The sequence below is a fragment of the Falco rusticolus genome, chromosome 4 (genome assembly GCF_015220075.1).
Source record: "Falco rusticolus isolate bFalRus1 chromosome 4, bFalRus1.pri, whole genome shotgun sequence".
Classification (NCBI taxonomy): Eukaryota; Metazoa; Chordata; class Aves; order Falconiformes; family Falconidae; genus Falco; species Falco rusticolus.
Genome location: NC_051190.1, coordinates 96,764,638 through 96,776,937, shown reverse-complemented (window position 1 = coordinate 96,776,937; position 12,300 = coordinate 96,764,638). Strand labels below are relative to the sequence as shown.

Sequence of the window (12,300 nt, the reverse complement as noted above, 5' to 3'; positions counted from 1 at the left end):
AGCAATATTCTTTACTGGTTTGCTACTCCTTTCTACAGATACTTAAGAAAACAGCTATACAAAACATTCCTATAAAAAAAAAAATCCAGCTCCTTAAAGATTAAATGTTTGAAAATGTAATGGTTTTATTTGGAGTAAAATACAACATACATATGAACAGAGACAGATTGACAAGTAGAATGCACTATTAAGAGGCTGCCAGATAAATGCAAGGCAGAGGATTATGAGTAAAAGACTTGAGAGAAGTAAGCTGTTTTCTGGTCAGGTTACATTAAGAAAGGAGATGATAACCATCTAAACCCACTGATTTCCCAAGAAAGTTGCTCCCTTAGCAACTTCCCTATGTGTTTTCAGATGATCATCTTAATGTTAAGAATACTGGCAAAATCAGAATCTGTCTTTTGCTATTCAACTTTGTTTCAAATAAATTCAAGTGAAAAAGCGTAACTTCAATTAGTGGCCTTATTTGAAAGGGTCCAGCGCTTCTGCTATGAAGTATTTACCTCACAACCTAATGAACACTCTCTAGAAAATATTACTGATCCTATTTGCTGAGGTATGACATGTCTGGCATGAAACAACATTACAGAATCAGTGGGTTACATTTTTTTTCCTCCTACTTTTTACTTCCACTGACGGCATTTTCACATACAATGCCACTTCATGGCTACACTACCTATACAAAAGTAACAATGGTCCACCTCAAAGACATCAAAAAACCCTAATGCTTCTTTTTTTTCTTTTTTTTCCTCTTTTCTTAATAAAAATAAACTCCTTTCTTTGTAGGGAATTATGTCAGTTCTTCAATAAGCTCCTGTTTGCTATTTCTCAAGGAACGTTGATGGTTAAAAATTAAAACCATGGTTACAGAAACTAATACCTATAAATTGTAGGTTTACAAGAAAGTAAGGTAGGAGTTTCAGCATGTTATTAGTCTTAATAAAAAGTTACTTTAAGCACTAGAAGGAAAAAATATACCATTCAAACCAAAAATTACTGAAAAATAATACCAGTCTACATTTTCTTTCCATGGCAGCTTCTAATAGATCAGATGGTTTCAGTATTTTAGTCCTCTGGCTCATATCTGAGGATTAAACAAATAAAATCATTAGAACAGAAAATACCCAAGAGACATTTTGGCTCTAAAGAAAATATGAAACCCAAGTAACAAATTACTCCCACTAATGACACATTCCTGTTAAGGTTCACTGTACGACTTGGGGCACAGAGAAACATACATAATTTTGAGAATATCTTCTCCTTTTAAAATTGGCTGGTTTAGCAAACAGTAGAATGAAGGAACGACCAGAAACTTAACCACAAATCCCAAAACACAGAGAGAAATTTAGACAGAAGTTTTCAAGTTCTACCTCTGTTGTCCTACTGCACAGGTCTAAGGCACCCATGTTGCCAAAGTTCACTTGACATTTGCAGAATGATAGTGTTCTATGCAATACAATGGCCACGGCGCATCCTCCTTTACTCAATACAGGCCTAATCCTGCTTACATACCGTGGACTTCCATGTCCATTAACACGTGTGGAAGAAATAAGATAATGCCGAAGCATCTGGTACATCTCCCATCTTTACCTCTGTGTGTAGCACTTAGGGCCTTATCTACCACACCCATGAATACTTTGTATCCTCTTCATACTAAATTCTCTCATGACTTTGCTACAAGGTAGCTGCTGTTGCACACACCAGTCCTATTCACCTAGCACCCATTAAAAGGACTGGCTTGCCAAAAAGCAGGGAACAGCCTACCTGAAATTCTTTTTCAGGGAAAACTTACAGCCTGCTCTAGAGACAGCTTCACATTTCCAAAAAGAAAACGGGCGCAGAACATGGATCCAGAACAAGGATCCTCTTTGGACAGGCAGAACAGCATCACTTACTTGGAAAGCTTTCTACGTAGATCCTTTATCTGCTCATTCTTCTTAGTGAGAATCTCTTTCATGTTGCGATAGGCAGCTGTTTGCTGGAATTTCTTCTCCAGTTCCTACATAATAACACCATCAACATATTATTTACATATTACGAAAACAAGGCTAACATGCTTTTTGAAAAAGATAACTTGCTTTTCCTCCTCAAGTTTCAGAATAGTAGTTTCTTTAATTTATTCAAATTTAGATGAAGTCAGCTAGTAGATTCAAATGAGATTACTGGGAGAGACTGAGAAACACAAACTTTATTTTCTAATGAAATCAGGCTAAAAGTCTTCTGAAGACTGGGAATACACATTTTATTCAAAAAGTTCTATGCAGACAAATAGGCAATTTTTAAGTATTCATCTAGCTATAACCACACACTTAGTTGTGTTTTTGTTATTTTACATATAACATGTTTTCCCATGGAAATAACAAAAATATGCAGGCACAAGTGTGACCCAGTAAACCCTGCATCCTGTAGCATATGTTTCTAAAATTACTAATAATTTAAAACGTAAGGATCTCATGTTTACATTATAATAAAACGCTAACCTTTTCAGCTGTGGACAATTGATCCTGAACCTTAAGTAAGTCATGTTTTGTTGTCACCAAGTTCTCTTCCAAGAATTTTTGGTTTGCAGTAGAGTCATTCAAAGTCTTCTCAAACTGGCATTTCAAAGCTGCCACTTTATTCTCCAGTTCAGCGATATCCTGGTTTGCATTAGCCTTCAATAGAAGAAGTTTTTAAAATATGTCAAATGCAAGAGAAGAAATATTTAAAATGTCAAATGCAGAATTCCACATAAAGTGAATACATCTTAATTTTTAATAATTATGTTCACATTTTTCCTGTAAAGCCTAAATTAGAAGTGCTCTAACTGGGAAAAAGAAAAAATGAAACTTAAAGCACTAACTTTGAGAAAAAAAGTTAATTAATGCATTTTAAAGATGGCTGGAATGACCTCTCTGCCAAGTTGAGATTTCAAGTTCTTGTACTTTACTGCCTTAGGAATTAGGTGAAGCCACAGGATGAAGCATATCACAAGAAGTTATTTAGCGTACAGAAGTAAGTTACAGTCTAAGATCTGAATGTCTATGCTATAATCTATTTTTAAAGCAGGTAAAATATCACAGACATTTCAGAAGCTGTTGGTGTAGTACAAGTAGAACAGGATGAAAGTGTTAAGGCTCATATTATCGATCATGTACCAATATTGCTCTGTTACCAGATGCATTACAAAAAGAGCCAAAAAGTTGCTAGTAAAGCAACTTTCCTGTTTCATTGTGAGAAGAAACAACCCAAATTCTTCTGGACATCAGTTCTGGGTCACAAAACATTATATTCATGTCACTGTTTAATGGATTTCCATTTAAAAAACAAACACACACCCTCTCAGGTTTAAAAGCTCAGGTTTAAAAGCTCAACTTCAAACTGTCAAAAGTATAGTGACTCAGAATGACGCTGAACCAGCAGCGCTTTAAAAAACAAAAATCTAAAACTAAGGAAGCTCTGCTCATTTTTCTGTGCGGAAGGTAAGATTTGAGCATAGGAAACCACTTGATAATAGTACCTGTACAGAAGAAAAGCTATTTTGCATTTTGATACAGAGTCCAAGGCTGCAATGCTGAGAAGCACTACACTGTATAGTGTTTCAGATCAGAATAGACAGTGATCATTTTTCTAAACTGTGACATAAGTCAACTATGTAAAAATTCTAAATCCTCAAGTTAAACCGATCCAACAGAGCAGTTACTCCCAAACTGTTGTTCACACTTGGTGTGTAGAATCATATTAACTATTAAGAAAAAAGAAAAGGTAGAATTCTGCTGAGAAAATGTAAAAGCTGTAAAAGCAAGTGATAGATTATAGAGAGGAAATTAGGACATGAAAGCTGAAGATACTCAGCAGCTCTGACATGGAAGCCAATTCATGTTTAACCAGAAAAGTAGGATGAGACTTAGTTTCAATCTTCTAAAACTACAAATACTATTATCCAGGATTTAATAAACCCCTTTAATATTTTAAGGCTTAACAAAACAGATAAAAATATTTGCCATGACTGATAAATTAAGTTCCCTATTCAATAATATTATTGAATACAGATTTTGAAAGTTACTAGATAAAACCTTAACACATTAAGAAAGCCAGGTACATACCATAAACCAGTTAGAAAGCAAAATAAAAAGAAATCAGGATTAAAATGTGAAAATTAAAGTGGAAATTTTTATGATATTGAAATTCACTTCCAAATCTGTAAACACTGCAGGAATTTTACAAAAGTCACTTTCTCAAAGTAATGGGATTAAAGTGCTCTAATTTTGTTAAAAGTTTGAACTAAAATGTTTTAAGTTTAAGAAACAATCACACATGAACAATCCTTAGAAAACTAATTATTGACGAAATAAAGGTATAAACTTAAACTACTAAGGTGACCTGAACAGATTTATGTCTGTCAACCTGCATGCCTTCTAGGTTTTTACAGCTTGATTTCTGCAGCAGCAAATCACAATGTTTCAAGATTAAGAACCTCAAGTAGTAAAAATAAACAACGAACCATTTTGGACAGTACGTTGATATGGACAGAACTACATAAAATCAAACATTTGCCATCTGACCCATGATCATTGACATTTGTAGCAAAACTTAATTGATCTTTAAGAATATAGGACACTTACATGTCAGTATTTAGGCTTTTAAAATCTGAAGTGAGAAGCAGCAAGTCTGGCTTGTCCATGTCAGTACCAAACATGACAAATGCTTGAAAGAATTAGTGGTTTATTGTTGCTATGGAAACCAGGTTAGATATCATTCTAGATACAATTCTAACAATTGTATCTGTTAATACAAATAGCACTCTGGAATACTACTTCCAGATAGGACCTGGAATACTGCTTTCTGATAATAATTTAGCATGTCCTATGTGACACAAAATACATGTCACAACATCAGCTAATGTTCTGGGTTATCTGCTGACTGACAGATCAGCAGGACCAGACAACATCAGCAGGAACATGACAATACTAACTTGAACTTTTATATTTGCCAAAAGAGAAACATACCACACAGACCAACTTTTTAGACATACAGGCAACAGTTGCGTTAAACTGGAGGGGTGGGGGGAAATTTTGATATATTTACCTTTTGATCTCCTTGGATCATCTGTAAATCCTTCAGTGACTTCTCTAGCTTGGACTTCTCATCTAGTGCAGCTGTAGCCTGTGATACATTGAAAATATAAAACCTCAGAAACATACGTTAATTGAAAACCTAAGAATGGGATTCTATGTAAACAGGATTAAGTATCTAAGCTTACAGGGAATTTACCTGTGTTTCTATGGTCTTGAGTCTGGTCTTCAATTTTTCATTTTCTTCTTGGAGGCAAGCAACAGTCTTTGGGTTAATGAATGAGAAAAAGTTTGTGAACACTCCTGTGATATTTTGAATTTTCCAAATATTTCAGGTAAGAAAATTCAATTCATATCTTAGGAAAGCAAACAAGCTCCTAAATGCTTACAAAAATGGCCTTCATAAGAAATCAGTTATCCATTTATTTACTGTGTTTTCTGCCTCAGTCAGCAAGACATTTAAGTCTCCAATTCTCCTCTAATATATAGGACTCTTCATTTAAATTTGGCAACATGCTTTACTGAATTGAGATTAGTGAGCTCAGCGTCTTGTTAATATCAAGATTCACAATAAAGAAAATGGCATATTCAAAGACGCAGATCTCATTGTTGCTCTTCATTTGTATTTTCAATCAACAGGCAAGTAAGAACTTGTTCATAGTTCCAGTTTAAAAGGAGACAAATCCAGGTTACCGCTTGTCATGTTCTGTATCACAGGAAATAACCATGTTTTATCAGTCAAGAGTAAATTCATCATATAAACTTTGAACTGTTTTTGAAAAAAAAAAAAAAAAAAGACATTGGATGCACATATTCAACAAAAACTGTTACGAAACAGATTTTGAATTTTTTTTTGAAAGAGAACTACACTGATCTACAAGTCTGAATTCTTGAATGCTTTAATTATCTTAATGGGTAAAACCAATTTGATTCGGACACTACTTGACAGATCATTTTGGTAATGCCGGCTAGAAGACAGAAAACACAACTCCTCGCTAAATATCTTGACTGCCCATAACTTAAAAGTGTATTCTAATAAGTGTGTCATTTAAAAAAGCTTCAGTTGAACTAAAGAGTTCAATACCTAATAAAAACTACTGATACCATTAAATACTAGAATGTGTTTTGTAATTCTGAAAATCTTTAGCAAGTGGGAAATCAGACATTTTCAAAACTAGTAAATTCCAAATTCTTTAAGTGACAGTTTCTTTAGGAGGAATTTAACCAACTTAAAAAACTGTGAGTGATACAGAACATGTTCAATAACCTAATAATTTCAGCCAGCTACATATTTTAGTTCACTTCCTTGTTGGAAAGCCAGCCAGCTGCACAGAACAAACTGAATACTGGTTTCTATTAATTTACCTCATCAAACTGAAAAATAAATAATTGCAAAGGCCAAAACATCTTTGCAAAAGGAAGGTCAATATTGTCATACGTATTAGAGACCATAACTGCACAATAACTTTAAAATGCTGTCCAATATTTATTAATTTATTAGCATTTTACCTTACATTCTCCACTACATTACCTTGACATCTATACAGAGACAGGGACATTATACAAACATTACTGTACAGCTATCCTGTTCAGTTGAACATGAAGAATGGTCATTGACCACAACTGCATGAACAGACAAGTTCTTACCTTGTTTAGCAGCTCTGACCCACCCTCATTTAATGGAGCCAGTTTTGGTTTAATGAGATCTGCACTGGGCTAAAGAAATAACAAAGGGTAATAAAAAAATCATACAGATTTGCAGGAGGAAGAAAAGTATTCCTTCAGCCTGTATATCTATCTATCTACCTATGTGTGTGTATATATATATATGTATGTATATATAAACTAACGACAGCCAATTCAACTTCACTTTGTAAAGCAAATGAAAGACCTTTTATTTCAAGTCCATTTTTTAATGGTAACTTGGCCCCTAAGTTATATACTTCACTTTCAGCTAAAGTTACACAAAAATACCGCATAGAGACATAACAGGATTGCAAACTTGAGTTTACAAAAGACTACTGATACTGCAGCAACCAAAAGACAAAGGAGTAAGGAAAACAGAAAAAATATTTGAGTGATTGTAAAAGTCAAAAATATTTTTACAGCTCTAAATAATTTTCGTAAGTATTTAAATATAATATATATTAACTAAATGTACCTTTACACTACAAACCAAGTAAGGTGCAGTCATAATCATTCAAGATAAACTAGAGTGTTGCGGAATCTTCTCAGCTCTTGACTCCATGTTGGGACAAACGCATGTCCCAGTCTCACCCCAGTTTCCAGGAGAAGGGAACCCAGGAGCAGATGCTCCAACACATCCCTGGTCTGGCTGACTTTGGGATAAGGATTATGAGGCATGCCCCAGCTATGCAGAATCTGCAATGTGGGAACAGCCAAGGCAATTCAGTGTGAGCCCAGAAGCCAAACTGCAAAATGCTACTATTTGGACACTTTCAAAGATTGTTTTGAAAAAGGGTGGGTGTTTTCTTTTTCTCACTTAAGCACAAACAGTCAGTACTAAGTATTTTAAACATCTGTAATGACTCCACGTGACAATCGATTAGGATTTGATGAAAATAAAACTCTACCTTCTTGTTTGAAGATGTAAATTCTGACTTCTCAAATTCAGCAACCTGTTCCAACAATTCTCTTGAAAAAAAAAAAAAAAAAGGAAGTATTTATTTAGTAAAAGAGCTACGCTATGAAACACATTTTACCAGGCTGATGCTATGCTCTTTATTGCATGTAAGATTCAGTACAGAATGAAGTCCTAAGCAAATACAATAAATGTAACAAATCATGTCACGCAATGGTACGGTATATGCATTACAACTGTGAGATTTAGTATCCTTGATTAAAATATAATCTATTCAGACAACAATGGCTTTTTAATCAAATCCCATCACCTGCTCTGAACCGATTAATTCAAGTAAAAGCATTACCAATAAAAACATCTTCCTGACAAATTTGAAATTATTGTGTACCTTGCTACTTTACAGATTAAAGACTTTAAACCGACTATCATTGATACAAGAGTAAAAGAATAGGTTTCTATGGCTAGGAAAAGAATGCAAATAGTCAACGCTCAAGTTTTCTTATTGAGAGGCATGCTGTATAGTCCAATATATGTTACCGATTCTCCAATTCAGAGACGTCTGTCTGTAACTTAAGGTACCATTTCTCAGCCTGCGAAAAGAGCTGCCGCAGAAGTAAAACATTGGTGTAAGTTGTATTTATGAGCTCTGACTCCACTTCACTGTGTACAACAGTCTGCAGTCCATCCAGCATGTCTATCACCTCATCAACTGTGAAGGTCTCCTCAACAAGTCTAAAACAAAGTGGTCAAGATGAGTCATGTATGATAACAGCAACAATTTTGCATTGTTATGAGATCTCTTCAAGCAGGTATCATTCTTATACAATGCAATGTCCTTCTGAAAACATCCACTGTCAGTAGCTATTAGATGACCATGGCACTGCTAATTGGTTACTGTGCTTAAATTTTCCCTTGGAAACATTACAATCACAAATATTACTTCAGTTACAGCCTTGCATCAAATTTAGACATAAATTTAGACATGTCTTTTGAAGCAAGACATAAAGCAATGTCATGCTATCAATATCTATTTTGAACAAATCAGTTTTAAAAGGAGTTGACTTGTAACATTCACAAAATTATTGGGTCTTTCTTCCTCCCTAAGAACGTACAAATGTAAATGGAAAAAAGTTGCCCCATAAATCATTTAAACCTGCAAGTATTGCTAGCACGTTTTGCTCTATTCTTGGGTAGAACTGTCCCTTATGTTACCTGCTGTCCTTAAGGTCCTGGAAACAAGAGTCCACTGTTTTGAGACACAGACCACGCTTGAAACGAGCAAAGCGCATGTAGTTGATGACTTCATGCTGGTGGTGCTCATTAAGGCCCAGCTCTGCCTGTGGATAAGGATATAAGCACAAAGACAAATATATACCAAGTAAAAAGGAGCATAAGCATTGTGAAGACTTCCCTTCTGACTAGTTTCTATGCTTGCCTTCATAGGGTTTATCACATTAACTAGTATGTTAAAAAAACACCACATTTTCCTACGTGTAATCCCTACATATACCTCATATAAGTGCCCCCACTTTAAAAGTGCCAGTACTTGGAAGTAAGGCCTCAAGTGACCAGTACCCTCAGAAAAGTCATACAAAATCAGAGACAGAGAAAATCAGAGGATCAAAAGCAGGAGGACTGTAGGGGAGAGGAAACTCATGGATAAATTTGTCTTTGTATTACGTGTGCACATATATAATGCAGCTGAATGATGCATCTTTTATAGGTACTAACAAAAATATACAGGAAAGTATGTTATGTTCCTCTGTTAGTTTATATGTAAAATCTTGAGACTTCCCATCTGCATTTGTTTCTCAACAGCCTATTTGTCCAGAGACAAATATTCCCAGGGCAAAATAAGAAGAAAGTGTTTTTAGATTTGGCTAACTAGCCCTACTATGTATACCTCTCTTTCAGAAGAGAGACTACTGGCATGGCCAATGACACTGGAGTAAGCCTTGCTCATGCAGGTAGCACAAGTCACAATGAGGCAGAGCAGGGCACAAACAGGTTATCAGCACAGTCCCTGGAGAGCTGATGCAACCACAGGTGAAGCCCATTTCTTTCTCTCCAATGGACTTGGTTAGTCTTGCTGGTGTTGGAGACAGCAACGTGGCAACTCAGGCAAACAGTTAATCTGATCACCCTGTCCTTATTAATCTGACTGCACAGGGTAGCTTCGGTAAAAACGCAATACTATGATACCGGGATGAACGATACTGAAAAAGGGGGCACAGATCTTGACTGCCTGGAAATTACAGGTGGTCTAGGAAACAGCAACAGCAGTAAACACAAGCTCTCACAATGTGGCTGCAAGTCTGGTGTCTCCCCCAGAGTCCCACATCTTGCACATGAGAGAACAGATGAAAAGCTCGATTAACGCTCCCTTTGCTGTTGCTGAGCTTTAAGTGACAAATTTTTGTCCGGCACGGAGAGAAAGGAAGATGTACACCAACACCAGCGCTGAAACCTCACTATCCAGAAAGCAGCCTCGAAAGGAAATTAAACTAACAAATAAGTTAAAACTAAAAAACCACAAAAAAACACACACCCCAAACACCACCACCCCCCCCAAAAAAAACCCAAGAAAAAAACCCCCCAAACCTAAACCCCCAAAATTTGAATAAACAAATAAATGGCCAAAGCCACTCGTGATGTCCCAGTCAGCCACCGGGGCCGCCCTGCGCAGGGCCGAGCTGGGGTGCCGCGGACGCGCAGGGCGCCAGGCGGCAGCAGCGGCCCCGCCAGCCGCTCCCGCACGACGACGGGCCACCCCTTCCCGCGGCCGGACCCCACCGGGCCGCCCCCCTGCCCGGCCTCCGGCGGCACGGAGCCCCCCCATCACAGCCGCGGCACTGCTCTGCCCCGTGATGCCACCCGGAGCCGCGGGCGGCCGCGCTACCCACCATGGCGGCCCGACCGCCGGCGCCCGGACCGCCGCGGGGCTGCGCGCAGCCGGTTGCTATGGAGAGCGAAGCCTCGCGAGTGCCCTTGCTGTGCTCCTATTGGCGGCTGCCCGCCCACGTGACCCCCCGCCCCCGGGGCGTGCCCCGCGTGTGCAATAGCGCCCGGCGGTGCCCTCTCAAAAGCCCTTGTACGTGCACAGCCCGCTGCGGCTGGGTAGCGGCACAGCGACGGCCCGGGGGCGTCCGCACGCGTGTGTGAGGGGTTTGGTGGGACCCTGCAGTTTGCCTCCTGTGCGGCAAGGGCCCTCCTGGAAAAGGCTCTAGTTTGGGGCTGAAACGAAGAGGGGGCGAGAAAGTGGAAAGGGAGAAGAAAGAAGGCACGGCAGGGCAAGGCAAAAGAAAAAATATTGTTAAAGAAAGCCAAGTAACACCTGGACTTCCAAAAAGTTATCCGTCTCCACGGGCTAAAAGATGTGACCCGTCTTTTTTGATGTGGCAATCAGTGCAATTCTCGAGGAATTTGATGCTTCCAGTCTGTATTGTTGCTATACACAGCACTAAGTTGAGTACGCACTTAGCACAGCCAGAACTAATTGTTTCCACGTGTGCACCCTTTGCCTTGCAGGGCCCTCTCCGAAGGGGAAAGCATGCTCTTCAAACGCACCTGCTGCCCGTTCATTCTCAAGCCTGACTCAAAACACAGGTTTTAGCTGATACATAAGGTAGGGTTTGAAGTCCTCGCTCCTGACAGACTGCCTTTCCCCTCTGGATAGGGGAGTGCTGCTGGCAAGGGCATTTGTCTCCAGCCTTGCCCTGCCTGCTGCTCAGTCAGAGCCACATTTGGACTCATGCGAGGACCTGTCCCTTCACATCAAAATGTTGAGGTTGTTTAACTGAATAGACAGCCTGGCAGCCTTCTGTGCTCATGACACCAGGCTAGCAGACCAATGAATTAGCAAGTATGTGCAAAAAGGAGCACTGGCATCCATAACTGTAATATTTCGGAAAATACCATGCACCTCCTCCTCCTCTTGTGTATGAACCCCGGTCCTCATCCTTCAACCTCTTGTTCTTCAGGGAACAGGGACTGCTTGGCCTGTATTCCTGCTGCCATAGTCTTCGAGTTTTTAATCCTAAGACATGCTATTGAAGATAGTCCTTTCTTCTCACAAGCTTAAACAAAAAAAAATAAATTTAGAAACACACGAGAAAAAATTATAGAGTGTGGGAACGTTTTGGCCTTTTTTTTTTGATGCCAACATAAAAATTCACGTGAAATATTCCATTGGCCAAAAAAAATAAGTGACAGATCTCCACGGTGGCATAGGCACCACAAGCTGTCCCCAGAAACGCTGTCACAGCCACCTTTGTCCTGATTTCATGGACGGAGCGGTTTCTGTTTGCGGACTGTCTCTAGTTCAGCCGCTGCGGAACGAACCCCTCGTTTTGCGCTGCACGTGTGCGCGGCTTTCGAGTTACCCGTTACACGGTGACTTTTCTCGCTTTACCGATTCGCTTCCCGGTGCTGCCGCGGGGGAGCGACCGGCTGCGGTGCTCCATTGCCGGCTGCCCGTAAACCACCACCGGAGCGTGTGAAAGGCAGCGAGCCCTCGATCACCGCCCGACGGCGGCGGCCCCCTCAGCGCGGCCCGGCGCGGCGGGAGCGGGCAGCCCGCTGAGGGGAGGGAGCCTCCTCCGCCGCCACCGGCCCCGCACGGCGCCCCCGAGCCGCCGCCGCATT

At 39.4% G+C, this 12,300-nt stretch overlaps 1 protein-coding gene across 2 annotated transcripts; it reads right to left on the bottom strand.

Annotated features, from left to right (window-relative positions):
* Nucleotides 1-105: 105 nt before the first annotated feature.
* LZTFL1 (leucine zipper transcription factor like 1) lies at nt 106-10,650 on the bottom strand. 2 transcript variants are annotated; one of them, XM_037382494.1, is made up of 10 exons: nt 10,560-10,650; nt 8,869-8,993; nt 8,194-8,388; nt 7,649-7,709; nt 6,702-6,770; nt 5,254-5,319; nt 5,068-5,145; nt 2,481-2,654; nt 1,896-1,999; nt 106-1,084 (listed from the first exon to the last, which is right to left on the bottom strand). In XM_037382494.1, exons 1-10 carry the CDS (start codon nt 10,560-10,562, stop codon nt 1,066-1,068), a joined length of 894 nt encoding a protein of 297 aa, XP_037238391.1. In that variant the 5' UTR covers nt 10,563-10,650; the 3' UTR covers nt 106-1,065. The 2 variants fall into 2 exon arrangements, with proteins under 2 accessions (XP_037238391.1, XP_037238392.1); XM_037382495.1 differs by having other exon boundaries at nt 2,481-2,639.
* Between the last annotated feature and the right edge of the window lie 1,650 nt (nt 10,651-12,300).

Coding starts and splice junctions, on each gene's coding strand:
- LZTFL1 (XM_037382494.1), bottom strand. Junction 7,710..8,193: donor GTCTCTGAATTGGAGAATCG/GTAACATATATT, acceptor TTTTTTTTCAAG/AGAATTGTTGGAACAGGTTG. Junction 2,000..2,480: donor AATTGTCCACAGCTGAAAAG/GTTAGCGTTTTA, acceptor GTTATTATGTAG/GAACTGGAGAAGAAATTCCA.